General features: G+C 33.5%; 1 protein-coding gene across 3 annotated transcripts in view; it reads left to right on the top strand.

Annotated features, from left to right (window-relative positions):
- Positions 1–12038, top strand: part of Slf1 (SMC5-SMC6 complex localization factor 1) — a 60136-nt gene extending 48098 nt beyond the window's left edge. For all 3 annotated transcript variants that reach the window (XM_074077080.1, XM_020184212.2, XM_074077082.1), the window contains 6 exons: positions 3748–3893; positions 4767–4930; positions 5622–5752; positions 7866–7958; positions 8363–8545; positions 11051–12038. In XM_074077080.1, coding sequence (XP_073933181.1) covers positions 3748–3893; positions 4767–4930; positions 5622–5752; positions 7866–7958; positions 8363–8545; positions 11051–11532 — 1199 coding nt within the window. In that variant the 3' untranslated portion in view covers positions 11533–12038. The remainder of the gene's footprint in view (positions 1–3747; positions 3894–4766; positions 4931–5621; positions 5753–7865; positions 7959–8362; positions 8546–11050) is intronic.
- Positions 12039–12807: the final 769 nt, after the last annotated feature.

Genomic DNA, 12807 nt, shown 5'->3' with positions numbered 1-12807 from the left:
GGACAAATGGGACTACATGAAATTAAAAAGCTTCTGCACAACAAAAGAAATGGTCTGTGAATTGAAGAGACCATCCACAGAGTGGGAGAAAATATTTGGTAGCTATCCATCAGACAAAGGACTGCTAACCAGAATATACAAAGAGCTCAAAAGTCTAAACTCCCCAATAATCTATGAACCAATAATGAAGTGGGCAACTGAACTAAACAGAACATTTTCAAAGGAAGAAGTCCAAATGGTCAAAAAACACAAGAAAAAATGCTCATCATCCCTGGCCATAAAGAAAATGCAAATCAAAACCACACTAAGATTCCACCTCACTCCTGTTAGAATAGCTATCATCAAGAACACCACCACCACCAAACACCGGTGAGAATGCAGGGAGAACGGAACCCTCATACACTACTGGTGGGAATGTAAGCTAGTACAGCCACTTTGGAAAACAATAATGGAGGCTTGTTAAAAAACTAAACATAAATCTGCTGTATGACCCAGCAATACCACTCCTAGAGATATACCTGAAGGAATGTGACTCAAGTTATTACAAAGGCAGCTGTACACCCATGTTTATTGCAGTACTATTTATAGTAGCCAAGCTATGGAAACAACCAAGATACCCCACTACAGACAAATGGATCGAGAAAATGTGGTATTTATACACAATGAAATTTTATTCAGCCACAAAGAATAATGAAATTTTGTCACTTGCAGGTGAATGGATGGAACTGGAGAAATCATCTTAAGTGAAGTTAGCCAGGCCCAGGAGGCCAAAAATCACATAGTCTTCCTCATGCAGATTCTAGAGCTAAAAAAACCAAATGCAGTAATATTATTGGACATGGTTCACACACTAAGGGTATGGGAGAACATGCACAGGAGGAATAGAGAAAGGGAAGGAAGCCTAAAACTTGAATATGGTTGATGTGCTCGCTGTAGAGGAGCGAATATAGTAATCTTAAACTGGCAGAGGCCACTGTGGGAAGGGAAGTAGGAAGTAGTGGAGAGGTCTGGTAGAGATGAGCCATTGTGGGATGTAATACATATATGCCTGGAAGTAACACTAGGAATCTCTGTATAGCTATCTATCTCAATCTAGCAAAACTGCTATGTTTTTCTTATCTCTTATGTTTTTCTCTTCAATGAAATTGGAGAACAAGAGGGTGGAACAAGTTCTGCCCAGAAGTGGGGAAGGTGGCCCAAACAATGTATACACATGTGAGTAAATGTAAAAATGATAAGATAAAATTAAAAAAATGCTTCAAACCAGAAAAACTCGGTATTGAGATTGGTGAGCTTAGTTTATATTGGGTGATCATGGAACAAATGATCAAAACCTAAAGGATTAGAAGAGTTTGGTAGAATCAGGAGAGGGTGTTCCAGGTGAAGACAACATTTACTAAAATTCTAAGGCAGGAAAGAGCGGGGCCAACGTTAGACCTTCTGGTACCTGGCTGACAGTAGCATCCATGGGAAGAGTGGTCAAAATCAGGCCAAAGAAAAAGGGCAAGGGAGTCTGTGAAGAACTTATAATTTCAAGAATTAGAAACCATTTTTGCAAAGGGGTAGCATGATCTGACCAGCTTTTAAATGATTGTATTGTCTTGACTTCTTTATGAATTATTGTCTCACTCATTTTTCATTCATCTGTCAAATATCAAATGTTTATTCTGTGCAAGTTAGTGACATGCCTTCTGTGAGAGATGTAAGAATGACCCTGCCCTTAAAGATCTCACAGTAAAGGGCTAGGTTTCTCATGTTCTCTTCTTCATCTGTTTTCACTCCCTCTGTTGCCTGGTACTATGTGAATCCATTATAGTTTGTATTTCCTTATTTCTGTAAAACTACCAAGTAGATTCCTTTTTAGATGAATAATTTCATTGGGAAGTTCTAATGTGAGATCATCTCCTTCAGATTCTGGTTTTACTGCTTTTGCTTCTGCCTAGAGTTCATGTGTTAAGATTAATTCATTTCAGTAAACTCTGTGAGAATGGATAGGCCTTTTTATGCATATAACTAGAGATTAAATGCCCTTTATTATCCTTCAGTATACTGCTTGCACATTTTCAGATAATACAGAGTCTTAGTAGTAGTGAGAAGGCATGTAAATAATTCCCTTCCTCATTTCCAGTCTTAAAAATTGCATCTTTTGAAATCATTTTGGAAGGAATTATGAGTTGATCTGTCATGTATATGTAGGACTAGGAGAATCTGGTTAACATCTGACTGGAGCCATTCTGCCACAGGGCAAGCACCTTGGGTTTCTTTAGTCAAGACAAGTTTCTAAGCCTGGTTACTGATTATGTTTTGGCTGGGTAATTATTGGGGACTGTCCTACACACGGTAAAATGTCTAGTAGCATCCCTTTTCCCAGTTGTGACAACCATATTTTCCTTAAGAGCAAAATCCTCCCCTTTCCCCCCAATCCCTCATTGAAATTCAAGGACTGTAAGGGCACCAGAGTCCCAGTCTTTTGTGAAGGCATCTGAACAGAACATTCACTGGGTGTCGGCATGCTCCTTATCTAAAGGAGCTCCACTTCTGAGTAAAGAGGTAAAGTTTTATACTTGAACATGCTATTAAGTTTATCATACAGTCACATTTTAAAAATGAATTTGACTCAGTCCTTATAATTTTAGTTCTTTTTGTCTGCTATTCATTATTTTTGCTAATTTTATTGACTTTATTCTTCCAGTGTCTATAGTGTACCTGCCTTGTAGTATCACAACTTTTTATTCTGTTTTAATTTTCGCTCTTTTAGCATCCTATTGGTTGATCTCATTCTTGAATTGTTATTGTATTATTCATTCTCTTATTCAGAGAGCTTTAGTTAACATAATGTTAAGTAGACTACATGGGAAACAGTCTCTCTGGTATTTTATCACTGTCCATTCATTGTGTGTGTTTATGTACGTCCATCTTACCGGGAGCATTTGAGGTTTGGGATCGAAGAGATTTGAGGCTACTGGTGTTTGTTGGTGGTAATTGTTACATTATTTAAGATACCCCATCATAGAGTGCTTGCAAACTTCCAATGAAATCTTTATACATGCTCTTACTTTATATTTTCCTTCTTTATCTTGTGCCTTTTCTTCTGTTCAGTGGTAGGATTCATAGGTGTTAATCAGGGGAAGCAATAGCTTTTCTATTTACCAAATCAAGACTGATTATTGCAAATAAAATGCATGTCTACTTATTTAAAAACTAAATACTCTGGAGCTGGGAATGGTGGTGCCCGCCTATAATTTCAGCACTGAGGATGTAGAGGCAGAAGGATCCTGAGTTCAAGGCCTATTTAGGTCACATATCCAGAACCTGCTAGATGGATGGATGGATGGTGAGTAGACAGAAAAAGGGAACAAATGAACAGACAAAAGAGAAGAGAGGAAGGAAGGGAAGAAGGAAGAAAGTACTAAGTATAGCAGTCCTATTGTGAGAAGTAATACTTAATGTTAATTGGAAATACAGTGATAAAATTCCATGTATCGGTATAATCATATTGCCCTGTTACCTATGTATCCTGTATATACGCAATTTAAGATTTTGATTTGAAATAATAAAAGTAATGATTACTTTTCAAATGTTAGAACACATGTAATTTTTTCTTGAAAGGCGAGGGACAAGAATATTATGTATTTTTTGTGGTGTAAAATTATATAGGTAAATCTTACTGATTTAGGAACCATCATTTGAGTAAAAAACAGAAGAATATAACTCAAATAACTATATTTCTCCTCTTGTTTTGTACAGACTTTTCTTCACATGAATTAGAAATCTTCATTTGCTCCTTTTCCTCTTCCTGGCTTCAAATGTTTGTTGCAGAAGCAGTCTTTAAAAAATTGTGTTTACAGAGCTCTATCAGTATTTCTTCTGAGCCACTCTCTCTTCAGAAAATGGTAAGCATTGCTGTATTCTAGTTCTTTTAATTTCTAAGAAGTGAATTCATAAGCTCAGAAGATATTCTTAGTTATTTCTAATAAATGGAACACATAATTCATAAATCTTTCCAACCCATGTTATTTTTAAACTTCAAAACTAGATCAGTGAACTGGCAGAGTTGCTCAAGTAGTAGAGTGCCTGCCTACCAAACATGAGGCCCAGAGTTCAACCCCAGTATTACCAAAAAAAAGAACTTGGTTAGTGAGTAGACATTTGATAACAGAAAAATATTACAAGAATCTTTGTTTCCTAATCACTTACTATAGTACATAAAAAATTATATGTGATATTTAATGATGTATTTAAGAAGCAAAATTTGCAAATAATACATCCCATACGCATATAAGCTGCATTTAATCCCAGGTTTTCCATTTTGTCTTGGCTGTCCTAGGATCTAATATCTACAGTTATTTCATCAACAAATGAGAGATATGTTTGTTAGTTGGTCAGATTGGGCAAATTATTTTGCAACAAAATTTGCCTTTAAGGATGTTTTTACTCCTTATTCCATTTATTTTAGACTTAGATTCTATTGAAGAAAACCATTATCAAAATGGAAGTAATAAAATACCTGTTGGGCATAAGACATAAATCTAAAATTACGTAAACAAATTATAAGTTGGGAATAAAACTTTCATAAATGAGTATCAAAGTTGAATTAGAAAAAATAATTATTTTCATGAAGATATTTTCCCTCTTGCCCTATTATGATAGTGACTTAATGACATGGAATTGCAGCTTTGTTGTTCAAACAAGAAGGTGGTAAGTCGAGTAATTTCTTTTTACTACTCTTTTTGTAGTTAAAGCAATAAAATATTATTTTGCAACAGGTATATTCCTATTTGCCAGCTTTGGGAAAAACTGGTGTGTGTGGGGCTGGACAGTTGCAGATATCAAAGAAAATAGGACAGCGGCCTTGCCTTGAATCTCAGAGAGCCTTACTAATGCTGAATGGTGCTAAGCAGAAACAAGTTGAAGGGCTGCCAGAACTATCGTAAGTGATGCTATTGTCTCTGCTGTGCTTGGTTTTGGAGGACAGCTTTTCTTTTTTTTCTGATACCTTTCTTGAACTATACTGTCTGAATTATATTGATTAGACAAGCATTCAGTTTTAGACCTATAAATCAACACAATCAACATTTCTCTTTCTGTAATGCAAGGAACATACCGATTTATTGTTCTATACAAATTTTGCTCTGAAATTTAGATGACATTTCAGAATACATGGTCTTGTGAGATACTCTGCATTATACTGGCTTCCCCCAAATGAGACGTCTCCTCTAAAAGTATGCTGTAGAAAACTCAGAAACCCTGGAGTGGTCTCTGAGAGGAAGAAGAGAATAGGATCAGTATATGAAAATAGAGTGGGGAAGAACAGAGGCCTGCATTCTAATCTTAGCAGTAAGCTTTATTTTCTCTGCCAAATACTATTATTTTCTTGGTCTCCTCTTTACCCAACATTCTGTGCTCATAACCGTCTCTGTTGGGGGGTATACATGAAAATTAATGTGTAAAATGTTCCTGTCTGGTTGATATCAGTTTTAAAATTAGAAAGCAGTAAAGATGGAGTGACTAAGGGGGATTAAATTAAAGGAGCCTAGATTTTTTTTTAAATGTCTAATATTCTAATGTATGCTGTCATACCTTGCTGAAAAATAAGCTTTCATTATTTTTTTTCCTTTCAGAGAACTGAACCTCGCTAAATGTTCCTCATTAAAAAAATTGAAAAAGAAGTCAGATGGAGAATTGTCATGTTCCAAGGAGAATTGTCCCTCTTTATTCGCAAAGATGAATTTTCGCAAGACTAATCTAAAAGGTATCTAAATTAATTTATACAAGAACTTTTCATGGTTGCAAATTTTATATACTTTCTTGATGAATACTTGACCCCAAATTTTGGACTGTGTTTAAGAAATACCTTCTTGGGTAGCTTTTTTTTTGGTGGTATTGGAGTTTGAACTCAGGCCCTCACACTTGCCAGACAGGTGCTCTACCACTTAAACCACTCTACCTGCCCTGTTTCGTGTTGGGTATTTTCGAGATAGGGTCTTGAGAACTATTTGTCTGGAGCTGGCTTCGAAATGTGATCCTCCTGATTTGTGCGTCCTGAGTAAGATTGAAGGAGTAAGCCACGGACGCCCAGCTGCATGTTTTTTTCTTGAAATGTCATTTATACAAAGAAAGTGATCATTTAATATCTGGTGTAATAGATCCTCCCTTTCTTCTCCTTGTCTTTCCAGATACTAAGTAGCATGTAGCTCTCATTAAGCTTATTCCAGACTTGCCCGCCTTACTTTTCTATTCCACTTCAACCTGTGCTGCTTAGGATCAGTGTCTTCTGATTTGAAAGTATAATTCAGGCTTCATCTCTTTCAATCCTAGACATTTTGTGAACAAAGAATGAGGAATAGGCTATATCACATAGCTGTGTTAAGCATATGGGCTCTTTTCTTCTAGGCACAGAGCCCAGATACGAAATGTGTTTGGCTTTTGGTTCTAACTGTACTGGAACCTTAGTACCTAAAAGATGGAATAGTGTTGTAATAATTTGCTCTGCCACCCCCTTTATATAGACACATCTTAACTTGAAAATATAGGTCATCTTTGAAGAGTCTACCTGGCCAAAGTAAATTGCTCAGTCTCTTTAGTTTATAACCCGTATCATGTTCTAATACAAGTATTAGTCTAAATAGTGACAGTTTATAATTGCACTTCACAAATTCAAATTAACTGCCCATTTGGCTCAAAATATGAAAAATGTATTAGATGAGATCTCAGACATTAACTTCACACATCAGTGTCTTTTTTCTTTGTTTTATTATTGCATAAAGTAAACTGAATATGAATGATTTTAGGCTGAACAACAGAAGAAACCTAACAGAGGAAGAGAGCTGAGAAATAGGGAAAAATTTAAAAGCTTCTCTAAGCATTAAAGGACATACTTCTGTAGAAGTTATAGAGATGATCTGTAAAACTAATAACTATAAAAATGTTCTACTTACTATTTTATAGTAACAACAAATAATCATTGTTTCATTTTTGTTTGCTAAGCAGTCACATAACTTTCTAACAATTCAATTTTTCCTTAAATCAAATTATCACTTAGTTTTGTTTTATAATCTTGGTCATAACAGAAATAGATATAGATAATTTTAGCCAGCAGCTACAAATTTTATCTCTGCTAGCAAAAAAATTGCAGTTCTATTTGTTACTCTCTTACGGCTTTAAATGGTACTAGGGATTTTCTGTTTCTCTCTCTCTCTGTCTCTCTCTCTCTCTCTCTCCCTCTCTCTCTCTGTGTGTGTGTGTGTGTGTGTGTGTGTGTGTGTGTGTGTGTTGTTTATATTAAGATTCTTCCATCTCTCCCTCTCTGTGCTGCTGTAGCCAAGCCAGACAGCCTATTGAGAAGCAGCAAACCATCTGTTAATGGATTTGAAGTTCTGAATTATACTTGAGTGTGTAGAGGCACTCGTGCTTAGCCAGAAACATTCATTTGAATTAAGCTATAAATGCTGTATAAAAAAGAGCCCTACACGTAACGTAGGTTCATGAATAAATTTAAGAGAGGGCAATTGCTCTCTAAACTTTTATTGCTATAAAACCTAGTATTTTTGATGTTCTCTGATCATTTGGGGTTTTTATAGCAGAATCAAAGCTCTAAACCTTGAACTAGGCGGAGACAATGCACATGTTAAACCTTTTGCTATATAATTTCATTGCTGAATTGCTGATAGAAAACAAGCTTGTGGATTGGTGGGGGTTCTCTCCCCCCCCCTTTTTTAATGCAAGAGATGTTTAAAACGGTCAAAAAAAATCCCAATAAATAATTTTCTGGCATGGGGCCAGATCTCCTAGTTCATGCCCTTTGATTATTTTCTTTAGCTGATATCTTGTCTTCTCTGGAATAATCTATTAATTTTTTATGGCAGGAGAAACAGTCCTGCATAGAGCTTGCATAAATAACCAAGTGGAGAAATTGATTCTTCTTCTCTCTTTGCCAGGAATAGACATCAATGTTAAAGGTAAGTTCTAAATCTTTGTGGTCTCATCCAGTGTCTTAGAATTTGTGATATAAAATAGTTTTATGTCACATTAAGAAAAACCATTTAAATAAACTTAACTAAGATATCTTTAAAATACTGTCATTAGCAAAACCAGAAAATTTGTTGTGTAATAATTTATATCTAATGGTATACAAATATTTTTTGCTGCTCATATTTTTATCATATCCCAACATCAGTACTTTTAAATTATTTATGTTTTCTTGAAAGTAGAAATATAATATGGTTATTTTTTTATCAAAGCTGATTTTTTTGTATAAGAAGCACCTTCTGAGTTGCACTGATGAGAGAAGAAGAGCATCAATACTTTTCAACCAAAAGTCCTACTTCTGCTCTTTTAAAACTTGCCTTAATTTCTAATTTAGACAATGCTGGCTGGACGCCTTTGCATGAAGCCTGTAACTATGGCAACACAGTGTGTGTCCAGGAAATTTTGCAGCGTTGTCCAGAGGTAGATCTGCTCACTCATGTGGACGGAGTGACTCCTTTGCATGACGCACTGTCAAACGGACACGTAGAAATTGGCAAGCTGCTACTACAGCATGGGGGTGAGTGTGTTTATGCTAAATGGGTTTTGATAAGTTATCCAGATTTTTGATGAATCCCTTGGAGGAGGTAGACAGCATTTTATTTTTAAAATCTCTAAGGAAAGATGCTTTTATTTTGTACTAATGAAAAGAAAGGACAAAAACTCTCCTATAATGTACCACCTTTCATTAGTAGTGATAAGAACCTTTTCATAATATATGTATGTATGTATGTATTGTTAAATCTATTGATGTTAATGTATCATAGTATATTTTTTAATTGAATACATTGGTTTTAAATATAGTTCTTTATTTAACATGTATGATGTCTTTGTGAACTAGTTATCTCTGAAAGCTCATTAATAAATAGATACAAATGTTCATTATGATTACTTATTTCCTATATATAACTACTAGCTCAATTAATGTTATTTTATAAGTCATTTCTTTACAGACTGTGGAAAAGATATCCTAGGATATTTTTCTTCACCCACATTTTATAGTCAATTAAGTTGAAGTAAGAGGCTTTCCATGGTAATAACTGTTGTACAGGGGTTTTGTAAAGAAGGTAACTTAAGCTTACTTTTTATCTACTGCTTTTTCTCATGATTTTTTTATCTTAGTTTTCAGCAAGTCCCTTTTCAGTGACATTCTTATATCTGAACTGAATATTACAAGTTTTACATCAAAATGTTCAAACTGATGGGTGTCTTAAAAGGAAAAACAAAAGACAGCTGATAACTAGTTTATAATAGAGCAACAAAGATTTGTGTAAAGTTGTTATTGCTTTTATTTGTACTGCTTTTAATTTAGAAATTAGCATGATTTACCCTGTAATTAAAACATTTGATTCGGCATAAAAACAAAAAGCATATTCTCTAGATGTCTGTTTTGCTAGATATACATCCAAGAAAGGTTGTATAGCATGATAGTTTAAAACATTTGGTTATTTATAGTCTTCTCCTGCCCCCTAAAGGCCTTAGTATGTCTGTTTTACTAACAATATTTCATAATCAATATATTTTTCAGTTCTTCTGTCTTCCTTTTTTAGTATTATTTGCTTACTGAAAATGTTCTGCCTCTTAAGTATTTTGTTTTTCTGTTATGTATCTAACATTCAAGCCAATATTTGATCTTGTAATCAACTAGTGTGATATAACAGCCATTTAAGTCTAGCTCTTCAGTAGAATATAGCATTCTACCAGTCAATGTGGATATTACTAGTGTAGAGTACTAAATGGATGTGCTCCTTGATCTAGGAGAGGAAATCTACTTGTACTTGGATTTATCAAGATCCTTTGGCAATCATACTTATTTTTGCCTAAGTCATATTCTGGGTTTGGATCTGTTGCTTACTGCATTGTCATTGTAGTAGCTGTATTATCTATTCATTGTGAGTCATTCAGTTTTGATAGCAATAATTTTAAAGAGTATATTTATGTCACTACAACTTTTGTTTACTTTACATATCAGTCTTTTAAACAAGAGGAACTTGGAACAATTGTTATTTTGTTTGGAGATGTTGGCACTATGAAAAAGAACCTAATTTTTACTTAGAATTCTTTTTTTCCATAAATTATATGTCAATCATATTTCATCAGTGGTTGATCTTTAACATTAAATATATTTTATATCTAGGCCATTACATATGTTGGCCAGAGTCATCAAGAGCTGTAGCACTTACAGTCTACTCTGTTTTTGACAATATGGTTGTATGTTGTAATGGTAGGACTTTCCTATTATGTCTGCTAGTACTAAGCCTTTACATCCCTTGTAACATTTTAATGAAAAAATGTATAAATAATTATAAGATTTGATTGACAAAGGTACAAAATACTCCTATACTTTGCTATGTGACCAAATACCCTGTCATTGTTGTTTTGCCCCTCTCACATCATCCATTAATGCCTAAGGGGAAAACTTTCTAAGCAGATAGTTAGATGAATTTAGTTTAGGTTCATGGATGAGCTCTTGAATTTGATTCAGAAGTATTGACACTTAAGTTTTTGTGAATCAGTTACCTATAATAACATCAAAAATAAAATGAAAAATGTGTTCTGTATTTGTGTAGGGTTTTTTAGTCTTTTTACTGCTTATCATCATGGAAAGAGGAAATTTTTCTTCTTATTGATAAGATAGCTTTAAGACACTTAATAGATTTTAAGATAAATATATTTTGTTAATTTCTTCTGGGAACACTAAAATTCCTACTTTAAAGATGATAACTGATAAAGTTTTATAAAAGCCTTTTTCATTTATCATCATATATACTATTTATTTAACTAAAATATGTACTTTTAGGTAAACTTCATTAGGCAGTTGACGTCAGTTTTTTTTAACTATATCTTTATTAGACAGTCAATATGTATAGCCAGTTAATTATATCAATATGAATTGTAACAAATATGATTATAAACATAGCACTTGGATGGTTTGGGTTAGAAAAAAAGAGAGAGAGTGAACAGCTGTTAAGCTTCCAAAATCAAAATGTTTTACTATTAACTTTTTGCACTTTCTTTTTCACAGGCCCAGTGCTTTTACAGCAGAGGAACTCTAAGGGCGAGTTGCCCTTGGATTATGTGATATCACCTCAAGTCAAGGAAGAACTATTTGCTATTACAAAAATAGAAGATACAGTAGAGAACTTTCATGCTCAAGCAGAGAAACATTTTTATCACCAGCAACTTGAATTTGGTTCATTTTTACTTAGTAGGATATTGCTAAATTTTTGTTCAATTTTTGATTTATCTTCAGAGTTCATCTTAGCTTTCAAAGGGTTAACTCATCTAAATGAGCTGCTTATGGCTTGTAAAAGTTATAAAGAAACCACTACTGCTCATTCTGATTGGTTATTGGATCTTTATGCTAGAAATATAAAGACATTACAGAAACTCCCAAGTATTCTTAAGGAACTGCCTGAAAATTTGAAAGTGTGTCCCGGAGTACATACTGAGGCCTTATTAGTGACATTGGAAATGATGTGTCGGTCAGTCACAGAGTTTTCATGATAATGCCAAAAGGCATGAATCATTTTTTTAAACATGATCAACTTGCTTTGTCATTTAATATAGACTTCATAGCTTACTGACAAGTAGTAATTTGATTTATTTATTGATTATTTTGTAGCCTTGCTAAATTATAAAAGCACTTAAAAAACTTACACAGAACTAAAGTATGGGTTTCTTTTTCCAGCATGTAGAATTTGACTCAGAAGTTTTAAAAAAAAAAGGGGAGGGAGGTTGGTTATAAAGTGCTTTCATTAATCTTTAAAATTTTTGTTCTGAAATGATACTATTTATTTATATTGTATATGTAAAAATTAGTTTAAAAATTTTTTTCAAATCAAAATGTAGTGGCCTCTATTCTAAACATTCTAGATCTTATAATCATGCAAAGATAATTCATACAAATGTGCATCTATAAACTTGTAACTGTTTCTTATCTGCTGACTAATGACTATGCATTTTAGTTTTGTGTGTTTCTAAAATAAATACTTCTAAAATTTAAAATTGTATTTAATATTTGTTTGATTTTGAAATGCAGTTAATATGCATAGTCTGACAGTTGAGTCCCTTGATCTGTTTTATTTTAGCAGTTCATGTACAAAGTGTATTACTCCTTCATGTAACCAATATTCTGTTAGTAAAAACATTTTGCTGCATAATAGATTTTATTAAATATTACGATTACAAGTGGCATCTAAGAAATAGATTTGAGATTATCTAAAATTTTAATGTGCAGTATGAATTTGTGGAGTAATAATGTTTCAATTTGCAGTTTTTTCTTAATAGCAATTTACAATAAAACTAAAAGACAGGGCATAGATAATAACCACTTTTGAAATTGGAGTTGCTTCACTAGTGGGAATAAGTTACATTGTGATACAGCTGGAAAAGAAACATTAAAACTTCCATTTAGCTTTTATGTAACTAAAGTAATTTCACAGTAATTAATCTGCTGAAGAAGCATACTTTAGTTTTATCTTGGAAGTAGATCACTTAACAGGTTTTATTACTGGGCTTATAATCTTAACTTGAAAACGGCTACATTAGTGTAATTACCTCTGAATAAAAATCAAGGTTTTTCTATATTTTCAAATAAGTAACTTTTTACATAGACTGTAAGAAATATTAGTAGTTTTTATTTAGCCTTCAAATATGACATCATACAAATTTCTTTTTATTATTTACTTAATCTGCCATAATATCAGAAAATAGATTATCTAACGGGTGCTAAAATACTCAGAGGAAGTAGTATGCTGTGGGTTTTCCAGAAGACTTTTA

The sequence above is a fragment of the Castor canadensis genome, chromosome 6 (genome assembly GCF_047511655.1).
Source record: "Castor canadensis chromosome 6, mCasCan1.hap1v2, whole genome shotgun sequence".
Classification (NCBI taxonomy): domain Eukaryota; kingdom Metazoa; phylum Chordata; class Mammalia; order Rodentia; family Castoridae; genus Castor; species Castor canadensis.
The sequence above is the reverse complement of the archived record's forward strand: the minus strand, read 5'-3'. Positions and strand labels throughout refer to the sequence as shown.